The sequence below is a fragment of the Protopterus annectens genome, chromosome 7.part0, assembly GCF_019279795.1.
Source record: "Protopterus annectens isolate FY-2018-M chromosome 7.part0, PAN1.0, whole genome shotgun sequence".
Lineage (NCBI taxonomy): Eukaryota > Metazoa > Chordata > Ceratodontiformes > Protopteridae > Protopterus > Protopterus annectens.
The window spans coordinates 113,578,578-113,606,032 of NC_056739.1; the positions used below are offsets into that span (position 1 = coordinate 113,578,578).

Sequence of the window (27,455 nt, forward strand, 5' to 3'; positions counted from 1 at the left end):
GTATGCCAGACCTGCCACACAATCAATGGGCAGAGGCACAAAAACAAATTTCTGCTCTCATGGACATGAGGGCTATTCAAAAAGTACCACAGCAAGAGCAGGGGCAAGGATTTTACTCAAGACTTTTCTTGGTACCCAGAAAGGACAAAGCCTGGAGACCAATACTGGACCTGTCTATTCTAAATACTTTCCTGGACATTCCAAAATTCAAAATGTTGACACTGCAGCAACTTCTAACCATGCGGGCCAAGAAGGCTTGGCTAGTTACTTTGGACCTCAAAGAGGCATACCTGCTTGTTCCAATCAGACAATCGTGCAGAAGATACCTCAGATTCATAGCTGGCTCAATGCATTACCAATTCTCTGCACTGCCCTTTGGCTTATCTACTGCGCCCAGGGTCTTCACAAAATGCCTGGCACCAGTAATTGCATTTTGCAGACAAAAAAGAATTCAAATATATCCCTACTTGGACGACTGCCTTATTCAAGCAGAGAGCAAGGACATTCTACTAAAGCATCTGGCGTTTGTAAAAAGATTACCAATTTGCCTAGGGTACACAGTAAACGAAAATAAATCAAAACTTGTGCCCTCTCAAGAGATAATATTCCTGGGTGCAAGCTTAAATACAACTGCCCAGATGGCTTATCTCACGCCAGACAAGCAAAGGCAACTGACTCATTACTTTCACATGATGGCAACAAAGACCCAGCTCCCTGCAAGAAATATTCTGCAGGCTTTGGGCTTCATGGCATCCTGCATCCTGCTAATTCCATATGCAAGTCTGCATATGAGGAAGCTACAATGGTATCTAAAAAGTGTTTGGAGTCAACATTGCCACAGCCTGGAAACAATAATAACTCTTATTCCCTGCCTGCAACAGGAGTTTAGATGGTGGGAACTGGCCTGTCACCACATCAAGGGACAGCCTTTTACTTTACCCACAGCCAGGCAGACACCAACAACAGATGCATCGGATTACACCTGGGGGGGCACACATGGCAGGAAAATGTATTCAGGGCACGTGGCCCGCGGATCAAATGCATCTTCATATAAATCAAAAAGAGATGCTAGCTGTACAGAATGTCCTGACAGCCTTCAAGGATCTACTATATCCAGGACAACTATTGCTAAAAACGGATAATACTACAGTTATGTGGTACATAAACAAGCAAGAGGGCACACATTCCTACCCCCGCTGCAGGCAAGCCATGACTTTGTGGAACACAGCACTGACCTATCAAGTACATCTGCAGGCACAATTCCTGCTGGGAAAGAAAAATACTCTGGCAGACGAACTAAGCAGAAACCTCATGGATCCTCACGAGTGGAAACTAGATCCACAAGTCTTCAGTATGATAACAAGAAAATGGGGATGCCCAGACATAGATCTTTTTGCCTCCCCTCACAACTGCCAACTACAGAGATTCTGCGCAAGGACTTATCACTCACAAGCATGGAAAGTGGATGCTCTATCATTCAGCTGGAAAACCCTAACAGTTTATGCCTTTCCATCCCTGCCTCTCCTCCCCAAGGTACAACTAAAAGTCAGACAAGAGAAGCCAAAAATGATTCTGATTGCCCCAGACTGGCCACGCCAGCACTGGTACCCAATCCTAAAGAACTTGTCTCAAGGCCCAGCCTGGACTTTACCTCAAATTCCTCATCTTCTGACTCAGCAAAACAATCAGATCCTGCACAGCCATCTCAGAACCTTAAATCTGGCTGCATGGCAAATAATATAGCCACTCAGAACACACCCCTCTCTAAAGCTGTTATGGATGTCATTTTGGAAGACAGGAGGCCTAGCACCAGGAAATCTTATGCAGAAAAATGGAAGAGATTCTGTGCTTGGAACCAGACACAAGGACTCGAACCACTTGTTCCAAATATTCCTCAGATTTTACAATACCTAACTGAGATGCTGGACAAAGGCCTATCCTTCTCATCAATTAAGATCCATGCCTCTGCCATTTCAGCTCATTACAATACGGAACCTCCTATTTTCTCACATCCACTGCTAAGACAGTACCTCAGAGGGGAAAAAACATAAGACCCCCAAGGAGAGCACAGATACCTACATGGGACCTCAACTTTGTCTTGGAAAAGCTCACACTGCCTCCTTTTGAGCAAGCCAATACAGCTGAGATAAAATTCGTATCATGGAAAACTGCTCTGCTCCTAGCAATAACTTCAGCAAGAAGAGTCTCAGAGTTACAGGCATTGATGGCAGTGGAACCTTTTATTATTTTTCATCCAGACAGGGTTTCTCTAAGGACAAACCCAACATTCATGCCAAAGGTAGTATCCAGTGTGGATCTTAACCAAACCATTCATTTGCCAACTTTTTATCCAAATCCCCAGAATAAAGGGGAGAGACTTCTGCACTCTTTGGACATACACAGGCAGCTACGCTTCTACTTGGACAAAACAAAAGCTTTCAGAAAAACTGAGCAACTGTTTGTAGCATATGCTGCAGGATCACAAGGAAAGGCTATTTCAAAGCAGACTATTTCAAAATGGATAGGACACTGCATTCGTTTCTGCTATGCACAGCATGGCAAATCAGTGCCTACACCACCAAAACACACACATAGAAACACAGAACAGACACCTACATTCGCGGAGGCTCTCAAAAAAAATCTGCCCAAACATCAGGGACATCCAGAGCATAAACGCAAGCAAACTCCACCCCCTAACACAACCCAAATGGCACATAGCCCATAAACTCAGTGTGCCACTCAACCACAACCCATAAGGCATCACAACGTACCCAACACTCTAGTCATAGGTGACTCTATAGTCAGGCACACTGATGTTCCACTCACTAGACTAAACAAGGAGAAAGTTACTGTCAGCTGCCTGTCAGGTGCCAGGATCCGCCACATAACGCATGCACTCAGGTCACTCCACAAGAAGTACAAATATGACACTGTCATTGTCCATGTTGGTGTGAATGACCTGAGACGTACCTCCCTGGACTACATGAAAAGAGACATGGAGGAGCTCTCCGATCTTGTATCCCAGGCAGGTATGACCCAAACCCTGAGTAGAATCCTGCCATCACTCAGAATGATACCACAGTACAAGGACAAAATGACTGACTTCAACAATTGGCTAAGCTTCTGGTGTCATTCTAAGGGGATCCAGTATTTCTCTGCCTGGGACAACATGATCGACAGACCACCATGCTTTGCCAGAGATGGCCTGCACCTGTCGCCCTTAGGATTCCGAATACTGGCTATATAGTGCCTTTTTTAGGCAAGGTTCAAATGACAAATTCACCACTGTAACAGGTACAAGCAAGCAAAATCTGAGGGTAATGCTACTCAATGCTAGAAGTCTAAACCTCAAAATGCACTCACTCAAGGCACTCCTTAAAATGGAGAACACTGACATCTGTGCAGTGACAGAGACCTGGTTCAAAGCTCCAGAGAGCACCCCTGCATTACCAGGCTACAATTCATACCACACCTTTCGGCCACCTAACCCAGAACGAAGCACTAAAGGCAGAGGCGTGTCCATATTCATTAAGGATATCCACACCTCCAGGCTAGTTGCACAGCATAATGCATCCGAGATTATCCAAGTGCAACTAACACTGGGCAAGACCGCAATCCAAATTGTAGCTTGCTACAGACCCCCCACCATGCCCCAGGATTCACACTCCTCATTTATTGATACACTGGAAAGTATTAGGGTACAACCCAACACCCTAATAATGGGTGATTTCAACTACCCCACCATTAACTGGGAAAACTACTCATGTACCAACTCTTTTGCTCAACGTTTTCTAGAATTCATAAATTCCAACGCCTTGGATCAACTTATTCACACCCCCACCAGGGGCAGCAATATCCTAGACCTGGTCATTACCAACATGGGAAACCGGTGTTCCACACCAGAGGTCAATACCTCGTTTGTCAGATCCGACCACAAACTAATCAGCCTAGACATCCACATCCCACCGCCAATTAGGGAAACCATTGTAAAAAACTTCTCCAAAGCCAACTTCACACTTCTTAAGACAGAAGTGGCAAACTTCATGACACCCATGCAGGCGGACAATAGAGGTATGACTGCCGAATCCTACACAAATGCACTTTATAAGCACTTACACGAGTGCATGGATCATGCTATCCCTAATAGAACCAAGATGTTATCCTCCAAAAAAAGGAAGCCAATCTGTTGGTCCTCTGCCATAAACAAACTCTACAGCAGAAGAAAGAAACTGTTGCAAAAAAAGTAAAATCCCATGAATGGAGGAACTCCCTGGTCAACCTCAGTAAGAAGCTGAGATCCCTCATAAAATCCTCCAAAGCTAGTTATGAAAACAAAATTGCCACTGACTCTAAAGACAACCACAAAGCATTCTATAGCTATGTCAAGAATCTAAATGGGAACACTCAGATCTGCTCTGAGTTACAGCACAATGGCACTAAATATACAGAACCAACTGATATTGCCAACATCCTAGCAGATAGGTTCAGTGCTAACTTTACCCCCTCTCACCCCCTAGAGGGCCCATCTCTATACCGGAAGAATGCAAAGTTCCTGTAATCACGGCTGCACAGGTAAAAAACACACTCTCCAAAGCCAAGAACACAGCATCCATGGGACCTGACAATATCCCAGGCTGCGCTCTACACGAACTACAGAATGAACTGGCACCCTACCCAAGTACCATGTTCAATCATAGCCTCACCTCAGGCTTTGTACCCACTGAATGGCGCACCGCAGCGGTTATCCCACTCCACAAAGGGGAGCCACGACGGACCCCAGGAACTACCGCCCCATTAGCCTGATGAACCTGGTCTGCAAGACCATGGAACGTATCATCGTGTTACTCATAAACAAAGACATTGGTAATCTCCAAACTCTGGACCCTACCCAGTTTGGATTTGTAAAAGGCAGATCATGTCTCCTAAACCTGACTGACTTCTTTGAAGCAGTCACCAAAGCCATAGATGAGGGTAAAATGGTTCACACAGCTTATCTAGATCTCGCCAAGGCTTTTGACACCATCCCCCACTCTGGAATTATGGATAAGCTCACTAAACTAGGTATAAATCCCTATGTCACAAGATGGGTTGCCAATTGGCTCATGGACAGAACCAACACTGTGAAAGTAGCGGATTCCAAATCCGACATCAGACCAGTGACAAGAGGAGTACCACAGGGTTCAGTCCTGGGTCCTCTCCTGTTTGGTATGTACTTCTCTGACGTGCAGGCCAACACAGAAGGTCTTTGGCTAACAAAGTTTGCAGATGACTTTAAACTAGGAGCCATAATCGAAACTTTTAACGATGTGGACAAACTACAAAAGGGCCTCACTGAGACAGATAGCTGGTGTCAAAGCCATGGCCTGAAGCTCAATGCCAAAAAGTGTATTGTCATCCCCTTTGGTAAAAACTCTGTACCCATGAACTACCACATAGCTGGTAGTCTACTTAATGCCGAAAATGTGATAAAAGACCTTGGGACACAGGTGGACAGTAGTCTCTCCTTTGATAATCACATCACCACAGTGGTCAGGAAATCCTTCTACGTGGCTCATCTCATCACAAAAGGATTCTCATCCAGAAAAAAAGAGGTCATTGTTCCCCTCTACTTATCACTCATTAGACCCATTATAGAGTACAACGCCCCTTTTGGTATGTACCTCACAAGACATCTACAACAACTGGAAAGACCACAGAAATACCTCACAAAGAGGATTACTGGCCTCAAACAGATGCCCTATGCAGACCGTTTCAAAACTACAGCTTTACTCCATCGCATATCGCCTACTCAGGGCGATCTCTGCCTAACATACAAAGCTATGTCAAACCCAGAGCTGTTGGACATGCTCCACTTAAAGAAATCCCAATCCCTCCGAGCTACACGCTCTAGGGACCTAAACCTTGTCACAACAATAAACAGAACATGCTGGAGGGATAGATTCCTGTCCCAGAGACTTCCCATACTCTGGAACAGACTACCTATCTATGTCAAACAGAGCTCCTCATTAGCACTCTTCAAGAAAAATCTTGATGATTGGATGGGAAATGGGAAATTCACCCCGGAGATCACTTCTGTGGCTCTGCTCGACAGGGGCACAGGAAAATAATGTTCTTGGGTGGCGAAAGCCGGGGTACATTTTTTGGCTAGGCTTGTATGGGCCCTAGGGCCGATAGCCTAGTACCTACCTATGAACCTATAAGAATATTAGGCCACATTCTACCACGGCAGCAGCCACTTCAACAGCCTTTCTCAGAGGAGTACAAACCAAGGAAATTTTGGAGGCTGCAACTTGGACTTCAGTGCACATTTTTACCAAGCATTATCACTTACCTCTTTACTCTAAATCCAGAGCAGGCCTCGCCACTGCAGTTCTGCAGGGCCTCATAGCCACTCCTAATCCTATTTAGGCCCAGACGACCTACCTCAGCTTTGGGATTCAACCCAAGTGTAATGACTGCAACAGTGAAACACGAACATAGTACAGTTGTGTACCTACCATAAATGTAGATGTTCGAGTGTATTCACTGTTGCAGTCCAGGTTACCCACCCTCCATCCCCCTTTCTTAGCTGGGACTTATCTATACTTTTCTATCCTATACAACCTATGTGGTATTTGCTTGTAGATGAAGGTATTGTTTATTTTAGTGTAAGTGTTTATAAGCAATATGTATTGCCTACCTTCATGGGGGCACCTGACATCTGGGGCAAGAAAAACTGAAGAAAATGGCGTCGGCTGCATCTTATATACCCCTGGCGCACTGACGTCAGGGAAGAGGCGACAGCAACCGACGCCGGACCAGGACTTTGGAATTCAGGCCGACTGCGGGTAGCCTGCCAGCAGGATAACCCAAGTGTAATGACTGCAACAGTGAATGCACTCGAACATCTACATTTATGGTAGGTATACAACTGCACTTTATCCTTTCCTTTGGAAGGAGCAATAAGCACAAAGTGGACCTGTTCACACAAGTTCAGAGTGGTTTGGGACATTCTGACCCCAATTAACTTCAACTGACTGCCTGGATGATAGGGTCTTAATTCCCTGTAGGCACTTGTTTACTGAGGATGTGCAGCAGTTACTAATGGTGGCAAGAAAGTCTGCTACTAGAAAATCATACATTAACAAAAGCAAAAGCTTTCCTTGTTAGTGACAACAACATCATTTGCTCTATTTAGGGCTATTTGTTCTCTGGTTTTAGAGTATTTGTTACTCTGGCCTTTCTTTCTCTCCCATTAAGGTTAATTTATTGGATATTTCAGCATGTTTGCCCACAGATCTTCATCTTTCAATGCATTCTCATGTCAAAACACTTTTAAAAGGAGTTTTGCATAGCAGATCTCCAAGAAAACCAAGGGTCCCTCCTTGGGATTTTAATTTTGTTCTACAGAATCTAATATCTGCCCCATATGAACCAGCTAACTTGGATGACTTAAGCTTCTTATCAAGGAAACAGTTTTTCTGATTGCTTGACCTCTGCAAGAATTGTATCTGAGTTGCAAACTCTTATAGTGAGTCAACCCTATCTCATTTTCTACAGGGACAGGGTTTATTTGAGAACTAATCCTTCTTTTATTCCTAAAGTGGTGTCTGAGTTTACTTTAAGCCTATTAAAATGTAAAGGCTTTAAAAGTCACTTCTTCACAGAAAAAAAAACAGTAAAAAGCACTTTAAAACACTTTGCCTGCCCCCAAAAGTTAAAAAAAAACATATTTTCTCCACAGAAAAAAAAAACGTTTTTAATACTTTAAACAACTTTTTAACTGGCAGGAAAAATAATTCTCTCATTTAAAAGTACAAAACAGTCTCATGACAGTCTGTTAAAACACAAACTTCTAGTTTTAAATAACTTTCATAAACAGGAAAGGGTTATAAAACAAAACAGTTTTTTAAAACGGAATTTTTTTCCCCAGAGAGGACTTATCTGCCCAGCAAAGGAACAGCTCAAGCCGATCATAGATCCTCAAAAGTCTCAGAGGTGCATACTCTTCAATGGAAGAAAACTTTGAAGGGCTTGTAACCCAAACCTGTCTTTTTAGTCAGCTCAGTTCAAGCTGACCAATAGTTTGGACATGAAGAATGTGCCCAGAAGCTTTGAAAGCTAACCAGCTATTATATTCTTGTCAGGATTAACCTATATAGCTAAGGCTACTGCAGCAGGATCAATATGGTGAACCCCTTTTACTTAAAATATATCATGGAGCTAGTGCTAAAATAAAGTGTAAAGGCATATTGTCTACAACCTTCCAGCTTACTAGGGGAACAGAGCAAGGTTGCCCCCTTTCTCCCCCATCTTTGCTTTGTAGTTAGAACCATTAGCCAAAGAAATCCAGGACTCTGAAATACTGGGATGTAAATGGGCAAATGCAATAGAAAAATATCTTTGTTTGCAAACAATATCATAATATACCTCAGTCAGCCTGAACAGGACATAAAAATGTTATTCAGGATGTTCCATAGATAAAATGAGTGAACAGGATTTAAAACAAAGGGAAAACCAAAGCCATAGTGATAAATTACAATCCTACATTTGATTTTGGTTCAAAACTTCCCTGTGGGTATAAAAAGATGAAATATTTAGGAATATGGTTAAACAGAGGACTGAAAAAGCAGTAGAGGAAATGTGTCAGAAAGCACTGAACAATATGGTTGCTATAAGGAAATGGTAAATAATTTGGATGCACTTAGATTGTAAAATACAAGCTGTGAATGTTTTCAGTCCCACTAGTTTTATATATAGGTCAGGCATACTTCTACCAGCCAAAAAATTACGTGAAAAAAGATGGACAAAGCACTGCAGGAATTTGGTGGGACAGCAAGAGAGGAAGAGCAAATTAGAGTAGATTACGTCTGCCTGGTAAATATGGAAGATTGTGGATGCCAAAGTTAAAGGAATATTTTTGAGTGACGCAAAATCGTCTCCTCTGTTAGATGCAAAGTCTTACGGCTGCATAGGAATGGGACACTGTAAAGGTGGGATTCTCTGGAATACTATTTCATGACTATGTTAATATGTCTAAAAAAAAAAAAAAGAGTCTTTTAAAAATGAGGGATTTAGTGAAATGGCACTAGAAGATACTTCCCATTGACTATGAACTTGCAGAAGCCCAAACTTCTCAGAAAGAAACAGCAGGGACAATCTGGAGAAAAAGGAATGGCAGTGTCTGTTTCTGGGAACAAATGTTGAGAGTAGGAGGGGATGTAGGATGGGAAGATGCAAACCACATTTTTGATGTTAGAGACAGGGATCAATTATTACATATGGATGTCCTAAACATAGCTGGCCTAGAGCACCAGTCAAGCTGGGGCACTTTTCTAGTTTTTGTTTATTTTTGTAGTATAGAAAAAGTTTGTTTAAAATGTGTTGAATGAGTAAAGGAAAAACACAACAGTAAGACAAACTGTGAGAAAAATGAAGAAAAAAGTAATCTGGATGGTGTAGATAGAATGGGATGGGGGACTCGGTGGTGTAGGGGGAGGGGCACTGTGGAGCCCTTTCCCCTAGGGCTCCAGTTGACCAAAGGCCAGCCCTGCTCCTGAGGGAAGTTAGGTAATATAGGAGGCAACATATTGGTATGGAAGACTCTAGATATGTAGTAGAATATTTAACACAAGCAAGGCAGGAACAGAATGAATCTAAAGGATTGATTACAAAACCATGCTGGAGTCTGAGTCAGATACTGATTTTAAAGGATATGAGGCTGACGACCATTATGACATATACCCTGTACACTTCATCCAAATGGAAAGTTACAAAATCCAGAAAGTATTGATTATTTGGAATGAGATTTCTTCATAAATAGTGTTATACCCCAGCTAGACTACGGAAAATGTTCTCAACCACAAGCGGCAGATGTGGAGATGTACTATAGGAGAGAGGAGGAAAATGTGGAGATGTCCTATGGGAGGAATGCAGAAGCATATATTTTTATATGGTGAACTACAAAGTCTTAAGCAAGAACCGCAAGAGTATTTGAATATAGTCACAGGGAATCAGGTGATATTAAGCATGGAACTGTTTCTTTTATATTGGGGAAACTGACCAGACACCATAGGATAAAGACCTAATAATTTTATTAATAATAGTGACAAAAAAGGTATCACCAATAAAAAAAAAAAAAGAATGAGCCTGAATTCGATGATATAAAGGTAATGATGAGACATTTAAAAGAGCTTGAAACAAAAAACAAAAAAAAAGAAATGACCATAAAGTAAATGGTTCATCTGGTCTGAAGTTTCAGAGGAAAATGCTCAATTAAACTACATCATTTAAATGAGGGAGTGGAAAAAGGGATAGTGCTAAAGATGATTCCTGAGAGGTCTTACTTGTTCAGATGTAATTGGTTGTACATGGGAGGAATTGGGTGGTTAGAATTTTAGGTGAGGGGACACTGTGAACTTTGTTAAAAGAGTTATAAGAACAGATAACCACAAGAACTAGCTTACAAAAGAAAGATAATGTAGCTGATTGTTCTTGTCACTTTGATACATGGAGTTCATTTAAAATTAATGAATGCAGGAGTGTACAACAGCAGGAAGTAGTAGGTAAAAATTGTTGTTCTACTAACTTGCAGTCATTTTTTTTGTTTTATTATGTTTGTTAATGAGATATTTGGTTATTCAAATAAAACTGGGATTTTTTTTAAATTAAAAAAAAATATCTTCCTTTTCTTGTAAAGCTTGTTGGTATTATGGTTCCTCCATGGTGATTTGTTTCTGGGCTTTGCCCTGCACTTGTTTGTACAGGGCACAGCTGCATCTAAGCAGCTGTGTACATTTCCACATATTCAGTGGAGTTAACTGGGTTTGGTAGGGATTTAAAGCTTTCAGATATCTCACTTAGGATTAGGTAGTTTGTCTAAAGGTACTCTGGGTGGAAAGGGTGTCTGGTTTCAATTTTATTTTGAAGGAGATGGCTTTACCGTCAGACCTAACAAGTGACGAAGATATGCACGGGATGGTGCAAGACGTTTCCATATTAGTAAGGGCAAGATCCAAGATGCTGTTCCCCTTAAAGGGTACTCTGACTAATTGCTCCAGGGTGTTTGCACTTACAAAGTCCAATAGTTCTGTGCTTGTGAACTAGCGGTGGTGCAGGTTTCCAAATCTATAGCTGGATAGTTTACCTAAGAAATGGGACTGGTTTTAATATTTAGTGATTCCACTTCATGTAGATAGCCACAGTGGCGTTTCTGTGTCATTAAGGGAGCATTGTAACTGATAATATATGGCATGGGACATTTCTGACGGTTATTTGGACATGAATAAGCTGTAATGCATCATGCTGCTTTACTAGCCTTGGTGTGAATTTCTAATGGATAAAGACTGAGACACCTCCATCTTTTTTCCCCTCATGCACAGTAGCTAGTCTAAACATGAGGAAGGCAATACAGCCCTGTGCAACTAGAATCCTTTCTGCTGTTCTAAACCATATCTCTGTCACTACACAGACATCTATGTCTTCCAGGATAACAGGGGCATGTAGGGAGTGGAGTTACTTGTTTAGGTTCCTAGCATTGATCAGTAACACCTTCACAGTTTCCTTTGCTTGCTTTTTATATTGGTAGGTTAATCAGGTTGGCAATGCATGCCTAAAAAGATACTATGGGGTGGAAAATGTATTTGCCAGTAACTGAAACCCTAGAGGGGACAGAGATGCAGGGTGGTCCGTCGATCATATCCTCCCTGGCTAACAAACATTGGATCCACTTCAAATGACACAAAAAACGAAGCCAATTACTGAAGTCAAATATGTTTTGTTCATGCTGCGGCATCCTCCTTGGAGAAGGCAGAATGCTGCTCAGTGCTAGTCTCATACTTGCTTGAGAAACAGTCTAAGAACTCCATCATGTCTCTCCTCATAGAATCGAGCGAAGTACATTTTAAGTCACTGGCACCTACATGTACTATGACAGAGACATATATTACTTGTTAATGGACTTGAGCGAGTATGTGATCTGATGGATCCTGGCACCACACAAGCAACTAACTCGTCACTCTTTCCTTGCTCAACCTGGTAAAAGGTACCTCTGTAAGTCTTAAAAAAGACTCACCTATAACAATAATATTTCATTTGGTTTGATGCATGTTTTCAAGCATTACAATGGTCCTGGTTCTTGTCTTGGCATGAACCAGGAAAATCTTTTTCATTTGGTAATATATGATTTCCTACTAACAGGTTTCTTTGCCTCCAGTAATACTTGCTACATGTCCTCAGACAACAAATGCCTAAAAAGTATTAAAACTCTGTCATCCAGACAGTTAGTTGAAGTGAGTTGGACTGTATCAAACATCCCATGTCTTGTGTGAGTAGGCCCAGTCTGTGAAGAAGCTTTTAGTAATTGCCCTTGTTCATTTCCAAAAGGAGGGAGAAATTAAAGTTATATACTCACCATAACGATAGCTGTGAGTTGTTTGTCTCCATCACCAAGCTGCTGGAAGGAGTTCACAAGAAATCTACCAGAATGGTGTGATGAATGAACATGAATGGCTATAGGCAGAGTTTAAAGGGTTTGGGACTTTTTTCACTAAAGAGTAGAACAGATCGAGGAAACACGGTGCACAAACCATGTCAAGGGGAAGAGAAGGCATTGCCCTGGACAGGACAGACAGAAGGAACACAAAAATCAGTTTATAGGGATACACTAGTGCATACTTTAAGAGGATATATAACAGATGAAGAAAGGGAGAGGAAGGTAGGTATGGAGGGGAGGTAGAATTTTAAATACCTTTAAACAACAGACTATATAGGCTGACTATCTCATGTTGCCTTCAGGCAAATGTAATGTAAATGAATAAATGCAGAATATTGAAACAGTTAAAGCAGTCCTGCAGTACATAAATCAGTGCTTATTACAAATATGTGATCTTATATTGAATTGCTATAGGTACCCAAGTACAGCACTAACCTCTGACAGAGAAAACATGGCAATGAACTTGGGAGTTTCTGGGGGGACAAAGCTGTTAAGACCCCTTTTTAATACATTTCTTATATTTGAAAACTGTTGTTCTGCTACAGTAGCAGTGCCAGAACCCTTATCAAACTACTAATTGGTTGTACTACCAGCCCCTATTTCAAAACAAGTCCACCTCTGTTCGCCAACATCTCACAGTTCCAAGAAACTAACTTCTTTCTTTCCTTGGGAACAATGCACTGGGGCACCAGCCAACATTTCAATGTGGTTTCTTTTCCTTTAACCTTTCTTAATCAAGGAATTGTTGTAGTTAAGCAGCATGTTAAACAGTGCACTTAAACTCGAAATACACAATCTGGTAATATGAAGTACATAAACTGAGCTTTTCTCACTAGCTTCATAAATAATGACTGAGTGCTGGCGCACCATATAAGAAGAAATGAAAACATTCAGTGTTTTGAAGTTCTTACAAGGCAGTACAGACCACACTTTATTTTTTTTTTTGCAGGTCTACAGATGTGATGGTATCCCACAGTTGGTTCGACTACTAAGAAGCAACTTTCCAGAGATACAGGAGGTCGCCATGGGGGCTCTGAGGAACTCAGTGTTCAAAAATGCTGACAACAAGAGAGAGATACAAAAATGCAATGGGATAAAGGAAGCTCTTAATATCCTTGGTGATAAATCCAGTCCTGAACTACAGAAACAGATCACAGGTAAACATGGTTCAAGCATGCACCTCACACATTACGATAAGTGTCAGCTTCAGTCAGGCTAGGTTAGACATGACACAGTGGAGCCGTACTGAGTAACAGCTAAAAGGTTTACTGGTTCATTTTTGAATATGCTAAATAAATGATCTAAAGACTGCATGCAACTCTCATGGTACTATCAAGAAATAGTGACATATAGGCTACATCACCGCGTCATTAGAGGAGCACTCAGCAGCCCACAGAACAGTATGTGAACCCTTTGTGGTACCACTACATTGCGTAACAGGCCCAAATATAACACCAGATTTAATGATCTACCTTTATGCAGTAATGTGCTCTTTAAACTCATTAGAGTCTGCAGTTCTGCTATTACATAATCCTGGATTTATTTAAAAACAAAACGGCACTATTCTATATTCTAACAATATAAACATCCCATCTACTCATCACAACTGCTACAAGAAGCCACATTTAACTATCCCCAGGAATGCAAGCTAAAATGTCACCCTTATTAAGTACATGAATAGTCAACAAAGAGTAAATATGACCCCCCCCATTAGTTACTGTCATATCTTATACCACCAGTGATCAATATACACAGTACAGGAAGTAAGAACTCTAACAGCAGCAGCAGTGGCAAGAACTATTTTCTATTTTACCTATTGTATTACTGACCGCAAAATACATCATACCTTATTAGTAAATTTCAGGGGATGATATTAATGTAATTCTTAGGACTAAACTAACCCACTATGTCTTCACTATACTGACTTCTACATTTATCCTTTAAGTAGTGGTACAGCTTCATCTAGGACTTTAAGATTATCTGGAATAGTTAATATACCCTTCATTTCAAAAATGAGTAAAACAGTTTTGTACAAACATCTGAGTGCAATACAAAAAAGGATGAATTCGGTGTTCAGCATAAGGGCTGTTTAAATTATAACAAAAGTGCGAACAATCTAAATAATTTAGAAGTCAGTTGTATACATTCTACATATGGCAAAGAAAAGTATGGTTGGTATAAAACTCTAAATTGGCCCTAGGTGTGAGTGAGTGTGTGTGTGCCTTCTACGGAAAATTGAGCACCGGGCTGGCAACTCGACACCGTAAAAAACTCCAGTGCCAATCATGAGCGGACAAGGTGATCCGCTGTGGCGACCCCAAACCGGGAAAAGCCAAAAGAAGAAGATGGTATGAATATAGTAGATGTAAAGAACAATTTTATTTGAATATATGTTTTGGAAGGCCATTTACCTTTTTAAGTGAAAAAATGCTCATTAAACATTTTCAAAGTGAATTTCCTAAAATGGGCAAGTAAAACTGGTCAGTACTGTCAATCTTTTTAGCAGTAATACACTGGCTGAAGTGAACTTCATTCACAGAGTCAAAACTTTGCACTGTAAACAAGTACAGTTTACAAAAACAGGTTCAAATAAGGATAAGTGAATGTATTAGTTGTATGTACAAGGGCTTTGATTGGTGTACAACCATGTCATTGAGAAAGGTGCAAATGTCTGGGGGGGCATGAAACAACTGATGTGCTTCCTTATGAGACATTCATGTGCTTATCTATTAATGTGCTGTCTGTGTGCTTATTTTTAGGTTTCATGTGGAACTTGTCCTCACACGATGAGCTCAAAGATGAACTGATCAACAAAGCTTTGCCAACTTTAACCAATGAAGTTGTCATTCCTTACTCCCGCTGGTCAGAAGATAACAAGGTCTCAAGGAATGCAATTGATCCAGAAGTCTTCTTCAATACAACAGGCTGCCTCAGGTACAGTAATATATTTAAAGTAAGCTGCCCAATTACTATATAGAATTTATAGCACTGGATCAGGCCTTTCATTATTAGCTGACTTCTTTGTGTGTATATATATTCATTCATTCCCTGTTGATGTCAGTCCCAGAAGACTGTACAATGCTGACTACCTTAGTTATTCCCTCAGTGGTGAATGGCAGGTGAAGCAACCCCCTGAGGCTGTCCCACTGCATAAATATTTTTTTCTATTATGTTGCTCTGCTTTTCCCTCCTCAGTAGCACTCAGCATGTAATTACATCAGTACGGGAAACAAGCAGTTGCGTCTACGTACATAGATCTATGCAGGTATCTGTCTGTAATGCCAGTTCTGCTGCTTACAAGATGTAAGTATCTGACCTCTAATTAGATTCATAACTATGTACAAGGCTAGCTGCCCTTCTGGGTCATTTTGAGCTTAGCCAATTTCCATCAAAGGAGAGAAGGTGAGAATTAAACCCTGTATCTTTTGTCTGTGAGGTAAACACGTTAACCATTACATATACCTCTACTAAGGACTGACAAGCAATGAACAAACCTATATCTACCCCCCCAGAGAACTGACAGTGGTTATTCAAATCTTTCCCTCATCCTCAACATCTGGTTGGTCAGTAACTGAATATGTCATTTTCTGCCACAGATAGGAGCTATGTGCCATTTGGCTAGCCATCACAATTGCAAACTCTTTTTAATTTACACGCAGCTCTAAAACTATGCACTCCATCTCAGAACATATCTACTTTCCTCAAGTGTAAGCACATTATTACCCAGTTTAAAAATTATAACAGATCATGTAGAGAGTGAATTCCTTAACAGTTATATGTAAAATTACCCAGTTAAAATATTGATCAGTTAAGTTATTGGATTTAATAGAAGCAACATAAAATAAATGGTAATAAACAATAAGAAACAGGAACACTGAGATGATTGCAAGTAAAGTAATGTCTTTCGGCTTTTCCCGGTTAGGGGTTGCCACAGCGGAACTCCGGTCCGCTCATGATTGGCAGTGGATTTTTATGATGCCGAGTTGCCAGCCCGACGCCCATCCCTCAAAGAAGGCACGCCCATTCACACTCGCACCTACCTGCATGTCTTTAATGTCACTCGACTGTGGGGAGGACATGCAGACTCCACACAGAAGGCGCTCCAGCCGAGAATCAAACGGGAGAACCTCTTGCTGTGAGGCGACAATGCTAACCTCTGCACCACTGCGGCTCACTGAGATGGTTGCAAGTGTGGTACTGATACGTGCAGTACATATTATGTAGTAAAATGCATAGCAGATCCAAAAGCATGCAGACAGAATGGCTGCCTATATCTGTTTGTTATTTTACTAAAACTGACTTCCAGGGGCACAATGCATTCTTACTCCCAGATCCAACAGACACAAACTCTTATTCCTAAAAGATATATTTTCAAGAACAATTACCTGCCAACATTTCTTTTAACATTAGACTTTGCAAAATGGTAAACCACCACCCATGGAATAGTGCAAGCTGTACAAGCAAGCATGAGTCCCAAACTGTCAGCTTAACTGTCTAATCTCACCACAACTGTGTAATCAATAAAAAAGGGTCTGTTGTCGTGGATAAGAACTTTTCCACTATCTCTATTATCAGCTTAGTGGATATAGGCATCCTGAAGCAATGAAGAAATTGCCTCATGTTTACTGACAAACAGCCGATTAAACAAACTAATATGGTATGTTAGAGATGCATTTACACAATGTCATTGGAGGCACAGCTCTCACATAAAAGCACTCCTAATGTTAATCAGGTTGTCAGTAGTACACACACTGCACCCATCAATTACATCCACTTCTATGACTGTGACTGTACACCTTAGATGTCTGACTGCAATCACATATTTATTTAGTCAGTTAGCTATTTTCCTTTGTTGACTGAGAAAGCCCAAATGGGTGTAGAACCCTCTTTTAGCACAGTCCCAGGGAGAAAAACTCCATTGGTACAATGAATGAATAAATACATAAAATGTCATATAGAAACGTATCTTCTCAGGTCGCTGATGTCAGAATACAGTAGAGAGTCCTGCCCCCCCCCCACATAGTTCTTGACATCTCAGAGCCCTAAAGGATCAATGCTAGGAACAAGAAAAACCTAAATGTCCCCACGCTGGTATAAACAAGACACCAGCAGTGATCATTCAAACATAGTATAGTTGTGTACACTTACCATAAATGTAGATGTTCGAGTGTCTTCACTGTTGCAGTCGTGACTGTAGGGTTGGGTTCTCCCCTGCCGGCAGGCAGTCCTCGGTCGGCCAGAATCCCAAAGTCTGGGTCCGGCGTCGGCTGTTCAGCCATGGTCCCTGACGTCAGAGTGCCAGGAGTACAAAGCTGACAGCCGACACCATGTTCTCCAGTTTTTCTTGCCCCAGATGTCAGGTGCTCCAAATTGAGTAAGATCCCATACCCCTTGCAAATACACCTCAAAAGAAGGGTGAAGAAGGGAACCACACAAAAGAAAAAATAAGAGGGGAAACCCAGACTGCAACAGTGAAGACACTCGAACATCTACATTTATGGTAAGTGTACACAACTGTACTATGTTCATCGTTTTTCACTGTTGAATCCCAAAGCAGAATAAAAGGGAGGTGGTCATAAAGAAGAGGGGGTGGTCATAAAGAAGAGGGGGTGGATAAAAGGCCCTGCAAGACAGCAGAAGGAAAGCCTGCCCTAGACTTAGAGTAGAGAGGTAGATTGTAGTGCTTGGAGAAAGTATGCACTGAACTCCAAGTTGCAGCTTCCAAAATGTCTTTGGTAGGAACTCCCCTGAGGAAGGCAGCTGAAGTGGCAGCAGCTCTGGTAGAGTGAGTCTTTATACTTCCTGGGATTTGCTTTCCATGGTGTGAATAACAAAATCTGATTCCATGAGCAATCCATTTGGAAATGGTCTGTTTTGAAATGGCTTTACCTTGGAAACTTGAAGCATAAGAAACAAACAATTGCTCTGATTTCCTGATGTCCTTGTTTCTATCCAGGTAAAAACGTAGTTGTCTGTGTACATCCAAGGAATGCAAGATCCTTTCCCCCTTATTTTGAGGACTGGGGAGAAAAGTTGGCAAGTGAATACTTTGATTTAAAGCCACTTTGGAAACCACCTTAGGCATGAAAGTAGGATTAGTCCTTAAAGACACCCTGTCTTGATGAAAAATAATATAGGGTTCTACAGCCATGAGAGCTTGCAACTCCGAAACTCTCCTGGCAGAGGTCAGAGCTAACAGAATGGCTGTCTTCCAAGATAAAAACTTGATGTCAGAAGTGGCAGCAGGCTCAAAAGGAGGTAAGGTGAGTTTTTCCAAAACATAGTTGAGATCCCAAGCAGGAATGGGAGGAGATCTAGGGGGCCTTAAGTTCTTAGCTCCTCTGAGAAACTGTCTCATGAGCTGATGGGAAAAGATAGGAGGGTCTGTATTATAATGAGCAGAAATAGCAGAAGCATGGATCTTTATGGAAGAGAAAGAGAGACCCTTATGTAAGAGGTCTGTCAGGTAAAGTAAAATCAGAGGAATGTTAGGAATAAGAGGATCTGAATCCTGAGCCTGCATCCAGGAGCAAAATCTTTTCCATTTTCCTGCATAAGATTTTCTAGTGCTAGGACGTCTGGCTTCTAAAATGACATCCATAACCTGCTTGGGTAGGAGAGAATGAATCAAAGACCCTGGATTAACCAGGCTGCCAGGCTGAGAGTTTTGATATGGGAGTGCAGAACCTGACCCTGGTGCTGGGACAGAAGGTTCGGAGTCTGTGGTAATATCCAAGGGGGCTGCAGACAAAGGTTTTTCAAAGTTGGGTACCAAAATTGTCGAGGCCAATTTGGGGCCAGCAAAATTATCATCTTGGGCTTGTCCTGTTTGACCTTTAATAACACCCGTGGAAGAAGAGGAAGAGGCGGGAAGGCATACCCTGAGAGGTTTCTCCAACTAAATGATAGTGCATCCACTTTCCAAGCTAGTTCGTGGAAGGTCCTGGTGCAAAAAATATGCAGTTGATGATTGAGGTGGGATGCAAAGAGGTCTATGTGAAGACATCTCCGGACTGCTGTAATCATCCTGAATATTTTGGTGTCCAGCATCCATTCGTGTGGCTCCGACAGGTTTTCGCTCAGACTGTCTGCCAGGAAGTTTTGCTTCCCTGGTAGAAATTGAGCTTGAAGGTCCAGTTTGCAAGCTAGAGCTGTGTTCCATAGATTCATGGCTAGTCTGCAAAGGGGATAGGAATGAGATCCCCCTTGCTTGTTTATGTACCACATGATTGTGGTGTTGTCTGTCCGTATTAGTAGCTGTCCTGGTTGTAGAAGATTCCTGAAGGCCAATAGAGCGTTCTGTACGGCTAACATTTCCTTTAAATTGATATGCAGGAGCTTCTGATCCTTTGTCCAAAGGCCCTGCAGACAGTTGCCCTGAAAGTGGGCTCCCCATGCATAATCTGAAGCGTCCGTGGTTAGTATCTGAGTGGCTGGGGGCAGACTGAAGGGTTTTCCCATGTTTAGAGTACATGCCTTGGACTACCAAAGGAATTCCTTTTGGAGACAAGGCAGGACGGTGATCTGTATGTCTAAACTGTGGCAATGCTGAGACCATACACTTTTTAGGTACCACTGAATTTTCCTCATATGTAGGTCTTGCATATGGTACGAGAAGGATGCAGGAGGCCATGTAACCCAAAGCCTGCAGGAATTTTCTTTCAGAAATCTGAGTTAAAGTTGCCAAGGTTTTGAAAGTTGAAGCCAGCTGTAATTGTTTTTCGGATGTCAGAAATGCCATCTGGGTTGTGGTGTTTAGAAGAGCACCCAGAAAAGTTATCTGTTGTGAGGTTGTCAAATTTGACTTTTTTATGTTTACAGAGAATCCCAGGAACTTGAGAAGGTTCTGAACAAATTCTAGATGCTGGAGTAAGACATCCTTGCTGTCTGCTGAATTAGACAATCGTCCAGATAAGGGTAAATTTGAATTCCCTTGAGTCTGCAATAAGCTACTACTGGAGCCAGGCATTTGGTGAAGACCCTGGGTGCAGTAGACAATCCAAAAGGCAGCGCAGAGAATTGATAATGGCTCGATCCGGCCCTGAACCTGAGGTATTTTCTGCATTCCTGCCTGATGGGAATGTGTAAATATGCCTCCTTTAAATCCAAAGTTACCATCCATGCATTTTGGTCAGCATTGGAAGAAGCTGCTGGAGAGTAAGCATCTTGAATCTTGGTATCTCGAGAAAAGTGTTCAAGACTGACAGATCCAGAATAGGTCTCCATGAATTTTGCTTTCTGGGGACTAGAAAGAGCCTTGAGTAAAAACCTTGTCCCATCTCTGAATGTGGAACCAGTTCTATGGCTTTCATAGCCAAGAGAGCCTCCACCTGGTTTAAGGCCTCTAACCACTGATGTTTTGGAAGATCCGGTCATCCGCTTGGTCTTGGGAGGGTATGAAAGTGGAATTTGTAACCTCTTGAAACCACATCCAGAACCCATTTGTCTTGGGTTATATGAGTCCAATTTAGGTGAAAAAGAGAAAGTTTTCCTCCGAGAGGGGCTTCCAGGCAAGAAGTTCCTGCAGCCCAACAGAGGGAGTCATTGAGTCTGTTTTCTATGAGCTTGCGACCTGTCCTCTCCTCCCCTAGGGGTGGAAGCAGTCCACTGTCTTGGTCTATAAGAGGCTTACGTTTGAGGCCTTCCTCGGGAGCGTCTGTATCTACCCCTCTGAGGCCTGTCTGAATTGGGAAAGGACCAATTTTTTGAAGGCCAATTCCTACTAAATCTGGGTGGCTGTACTTGTAAGAAATCTTTAACCGTTTGCATGGATTTTGCCTTGTCCTCCATCTCCTTTATCACCTCTTCAGCCTTAGGTCCAAACAAAACATTATGCTCAACAGGAGCATCCAATAACTTAGCTTTTACTTGATCTGGCAAGTTTTGTTCCTTTAACCAAGCATGCCTTCTAATGACTGTACCAGAGGCAGCAGCCCTACAAGAAGCCTCCAAGGCATCAAATCCACAGTGTAAACCATGCTTCCCAACTTGTTCAGTGGCATGCATTAAGTCATGTAATTCCTTATCATCTGCACAGGCAGAAATGGAAGTTAGCTTTTGTTTCAAAACAGACAGAAAAAATTGCTGGTATTTCAGCATATGAAATTGACAGTTTAAAGCCCTAATAGATAAAGTAGCAGAAGTGTACACTTTTTTGCCCCATCTTTCTAAAGATCTGGAATCCTTCTCAGTGGGAATGGGGTTTTTAGCAGTAGTGGCCTTAACCCCCTTAGGACCCTGAGAAATGGTTTCAGGATCAGCAGTAGGATTTTTGTATAAAAACTGGTGGGAATCAGGAACCCTATAATATCTATCTGGCTTAACAGGAGCTGGAGGAAGAGAGTCCAGAGTTAAGCTAGCCTCTGAAAAAGCATCATCCACAATATCCAAAATAGGAAGGATAGCCAGGGGTCTATGTTGGGGAAGAAGAAGAAAATCCCTAAGTCTTTTCTTAGATTCTGAGTACTCCTGTCCTTCCCAGTGAAAATGTTCCCTCATTTCATGTAAAGTTTCCCCAAAAGAGAAATACTCAGGGGGAGAAGCTGAAGGAATGGATTCCTCAGCATCAGAATCCTCATAAGGAGGGAAAGAATATTCCTGGTCAGAAGAAGAAACTGAAGAAACAGAAGCCTGATCAGTGGAGTCATAATACACTTCCTGCCTTGGCCTTTTATCTGGAGGGGGATATGAACCCCTAATCATAGTAAGTAAGTCCTCCGCCATCTTAAGTAACTGTTTCTGAGACTTGGGTGCCGGATCAGAAGAGGCCTGAACTGTAGTCTTTGATTTGGAAGGAGTCTTTGCCTTTGTCTTTGCCTTTATTAGAAGCTGAGTAGGCCTGAAAACCCCTTCGGAAGCCGGTACCTGCACAGCGGCTCCAGACCCATCCGAAGGAGCATTGTCCAAAGGTCCTGCAACAGAAATATTCAAAGGCCTAGTTGGCTCCTCGTGGGAGTCCGTTTCGGCCATCGGTTCTGAAATGGCTGACGACAGGGGCTGCAAAAGCACCTCACTGACGACGGCCGAACCTGAAGCTGGCTCTGCCTGTACAGTATCATCTGATTTGGACCTCGGAGGCCTGTCTTTATCCTTGCGTCGTTTGTGAATTCCGGTAGTCGGAACCGAATCCGATGACATTTTGTAATTAAAGTGCCTACCGAAGTAATGAAATGCAAAATCGTACCTTCGTTTAATCGTACGCTGATTGAATCTAGCACAAAACCGACAACTAGCTACATCGTGGTCTGGGCCTAAACAAGGAATACAGTAAGAATGAAAATCCTTATCAGGTATTTGCTTCCCACATGAAATACAATTATTAACTTTTTCTGACATCAGACTGGAGCAAGAAAAAAGTTTCCCCAACGGGGTACTTAGCTTTGAGTAGGAGAAGAAAGTCTTCGGACTGAAGTACGTTTAGCAAAAATTGTCAGGAGTCTGCCGACCGGCAAATGTGAACTGCTATCACCGCACGGCAAGAAAGACTGGAGAACACGGCGTCGGCTGTCAGCTTTGTACTCCTGGCACTCTGACGTCAGGGAGCATGGCTGAACAGCCGATGCCGGACCCAGACTTTGGGATTCTGGCCGACCGAGGACTGCCTGCCGGCAGGGGAGAACCCAACCCTACAGTCATGACTGCAACAGTGAAACACGATGAACATCTATTGTTACAGTAAGTTTACTTTCATAACTGTACGTATGTATGCTTGTTCCTCAGACTGATGACTGCTGCAGTAGCCTTAGCTGTATGGGTAGATTATCCTAGATTAATACATTTGCGAGCTGGAAGAATAAGGGTCATTGAGCCACTGCAGAATGGCCCTAGCAAAGCACGATCCAGACCTAGAGAAGTAATCAAGCTTATAGTGATTTGTAAAAGTATATACAGAATCCCAAGCTGCTGCTTCTAGAATACTTCTAGAATCCAACCCTTTCCAAAAAGCCACAGATGAAGCCAAGGCCCTGGAACAGTCGATTTTGACCATGCCTGCAATATTTTTGCTGTGGTTTGTATAACTAAAGGTAATAGCCTTAGGCAACCTTTTGGAAATAGTCTGTTTTGACACAGGTCGTCCCGTCTTCTTATCTTCACAAGAAATGAACAACTGATCCGAAGATCTGAAAGATTTAGTTATGTCAAGACAGTTGAATTTTACATCCTTTGTATTCTGATGAAGTTGTGACGAAAGCGGATATTAAATCATTATACGCTATTACCGGCACCTGTGCTTTGTTTTCCAGCAACTTTCTGCCTTTCTTGTTGTTTGCGTTTTAGTTTTGAACTATTTGGCGTTTTTTGGTGTAAAACTGTTTTCCATCTTAAGAACCTCAAGTCAGCCATATTAACTAGTTCAAATGGGGCCAGAGTTAGCTTCTCTTCCACAAAATTAAGATCCCAAGGATAGGCCAGCATTTTTCTTGTAAGCCTCTTAAATAAAACTATTTTGACATGAGAATGCATTGAAAGAGGAAGATTCAAGGACAGACATGCTGTAATGGCTGATTTAAGAACCTAGATGGAGGAGTAAGAAAGGCCATAGGAAAATAATTCATACAAACATTGTAAAACGAGAGAACAACTAGCCCTGAACGGGTGCTGGTTATGTTGCTGGCACCAGCTAGATTTATGATATTCCAGTAGCAAGCTTCTTGCCTCCGTTAGTAGCTGCTGGCTGTCCCCTGTATAAAGGGAATTAAGACATATCATCCAGGCAGTCACTTGAATTTGATTGGGGTCAGGGTGTATCATAAACACCCCTGATCTTGTGTGAGGAGATCCATTCTGTCAGGATGATTGTGGTAATTGCCCCTGGCCATTTCCAAAAGGAAGAAAGAACCACTGTTGCTTGGGCCAGAAGGGAGGCACCACAGTGATCCTGGCGGATTCCTTCTGCATCTTCAGACATACCCTGGATATCAGTGGAAAGGGTGGGAAAGCATACAAGAACATTCCTGTCCAAGTAAAAGAAAAAGCGCTCATCTTCTAGGCCTTCTTTCAAGGAGAAATAGAGCATAATCTTGCCAGCTGATTGTTCAGAGAGGAGGCAGATTGGTCTACATTAGGAACTCCCCACAGATGGATCAAATCTTGGAAGACCCCCGATCTAGTTTTCATTTGTGAGGGTCTGCCCTTGTCCTGCTCAGCTTTTCTGCCACAAAATTTTGCTCTGATGCCTGTAGAATGATATTGTGCTGTAAAGCCATATCCCAAGTTTATGTGGTTGGTCTGCCAAGGGGGTATGTTCAGGTTCCCCCTTGCTTGCTTACGTACTACGTCTGTGACATGGTCTGTAACAACTTCAAGAAGTCCCAGGGATCAAAGATGATTCAGAGAGATGACTGTCTTGATCATGGCAACCATCTCTTTTATATTTACATGCTTGCATCTGTTCTTGGTGTCCCACACACCTTGCACTTTTGTCCCTCCTGAAACTGCTCCCTAAGCAAGGTTCAGGGCATCTGTGGTGAGTGACTGCTTTGAAGAGGGAAGAGAGAAGGGGAGACCTAGATTTAGGGATATTTGCTGTCTTCACCATGTGATGTCTCTGACAAACACCAGCACTGGGATTTGAAAAGACAAGGGATGCTGACTCTGGGACCAAAGTGACTTCAGATATTGTATCTTTCTCATGTGGAGTCTTGCCAGGGCTATCCTGAGAATAACTGATGCTATGAGACCCAACATCCTGAGGTATTACTTCACAGTGACCAAAGCTTGAATGGAAAACCTTAGAAACAGATTTAGATATATTTTTTCCTGTGTAAGAAAAGCTCTTTGAACTGAGGTGGTCCAGCTGACACCCCAGGAGTACAATCCTCTGTAAATGTGTCAAAAACGTCTTTTGAATGTTCTTTAGGAATATTAGCCCATGTATGAAATGTCTCACCCAAGTGAGAGATTCCTGACAGTTTGAAAAAGACTTGGCAAAGATAAACAAGTCATCTAAATATGGAAAAAAATGGATACCCTGTAGCCTGCAATCAGCTATATGTAACTGGAGTTAGACACTTTGTGAACACTCTTGATCCAGTGGACAGTCCAAAGGATAAGGCAAAGAAATAATAATGTGATCAGACAGAAAAAAACTTAAGAAACGTCTGAAGTTTTGGATGTGATAAGCATCTTTTAAATATAATGCTACAAGGAAACTTTAATGAGGAAGAAGAGGTAACAGATTGTGAAATGACATAATTTGAACTTGGGCACTACTACCACAAACAGGTTTAGAAAAGAAAGATCCAGAACTAGTCTCCAAGCATTTTTTTTCTTTGGCACTAAAACATCCCTGAATAAAAAAACTTGCCCCACCTGGGAAGGGGGAACTGGTTTTATCACTTCCTGGAAAAGCAAGTCATAAACAGGTGGAAATAAGAGTCTGGTCTGGAAGATGAGGAATTGCCACCTGAAAAGGAGGGATTTTCACCCACTGCCACCTGTATTCTTGATGAATGATCTTCAGAACTCATTTTTCTCAACCTATCTGATGCCAAAGAGAAAAGTGAAGATTTAGAATTTATGGAAGTGAAAAGGAACTGCCAGAGAGGATGAGGAACTGCCAGAGAGGATGAGGAAAACAAGACTCCTTAAATAGTCATTCTTTCTTGCTGGGACTGTTTTTGGTCGGGGAGTCCTGAATTATTTCTTGGCATTCTCTCTCCTTAAATGTCTGTTTACCTAATTTTGCTGAGAGTATTATTTTGTTTTTTTGCCAAAAATGTGTGGGGAGGTACAGAATCTCGGAACAATTTGGAAAGTAGGGTTGACAAATCATAGACATTTCCTGGATCAGTTTACCCCTTTCATCACACTTTTTAATAACCTCTGCAGCAGACAGACCAAAAATTAAATTTCTATCTAATTTTTCATACCATTTGAGAGATCCTGAGAATGCAGCCAGGCAAATCTCCTGTAAACAGTACCAGTGGTCAAAGTCTTAGAAAAAGTACCCGCTGAGTTATACACACACCGTAAACAAGTTGTGACGTAAAATGGAATAAATTAAATTAAAGCAGATTTTTCCTCACAAGAAACAACTTCAGACAAAATATTCCGCATACTTTCACAATTAGTTCAAAATAAACTTTAATATACAAGCCTGTCCATTTAAAATTTTGAAAATGAAAGTTGCAGAAGAATACACTTTTTTCCCATGTTCATCATCATGCATCTTCCCATTCTTATAAAGAGTAGACTTGGAATTAACTAAATGTTTAGTAGCAATAGGATTAACTAAAGGTATAACTGCTGGGTTAGGTTTGGGAATAGAACATAAAATGTTCAGGAATTTATACATTCTATCTGCCTTTTTAAGGGTATCAGGCTGACTATCAGAAAAATTACAGGTAGTAATACACACCTCTTCCAATAGTGACAGAACTGGAAGAATTTGTGAAAGTTCTGGATACTTTCTGTAACCGCTCATACTATTTATTAAGGGACTAAGAAATGTCCGTGTTCTCCCACTGAAACCATTGGCACATTCTGGAAATAATCTTAGGGAAAAAAAAACACAGGGAGAATCAGAAACTGAGCTCTCCTCTTGAGTCTGAACCAGAAAACTGAGGATAAAACCCTGTATCTTTCTCTTCAAATTTTCCTGTCCAGATTCAGAAACTTGAATCACTTCAGGAAGAGATATCAGTCTTTCTTTTACCAGAAACCACCTTATAAGACGTATAACTAGCCTGAAAAAACCCTGAACCAGACCCAGTAAATTACTCTTGTCCAAGGAAATTTAAGGAGTAGAAGATGCACGTTTAGTTTTCTGTTTCTTTTTAACAGGAAAATACATCCAACAGTGTTATTAATGGGGACAGCAGCTTCCCCAGAAATGCAGATAATATTCTGACAAAACAGGGAATTCTCCCTTGTTCTCTCTCCCAGGACCAACAGGAGTGGTTCTCCTTGCCCATAACAGCTGCAAAGGACATGGCTTACCCCCAGTCCAAAGTGGCTGGCTGTAGGTGCTTACACCTGAGGG

The 27,455-nt window shown here is 41.8% G+C and overlaps 1 protein-coding gene across 1 annotated transcript in view; it reads left to right on the top strand.

Annotated features, from left to right (window-relative positions):
* PKP1 (plakophilin 1) overlaps positions 1 to 27,455 on the top strand; it is an 833,005-nt gene that overhangs the window by 449,287 nt on the left and 356,263 nt on the right. Inside the window, exons 5-6 of the mRNA XM_044076546.1 lie at positions 13,422 to 13,629; positions 15,232 to 15,406. Coding sequence (XP_043932481.1) covers positions 13,422 to 13,629; positions 15,232 to 15,406 — 383 coding nt within the window. The remainder of the gene's footprint in view (positions 1 to 13,421; positions 13,630 to 15,231; positions 15,407 to 27,455) is intronic.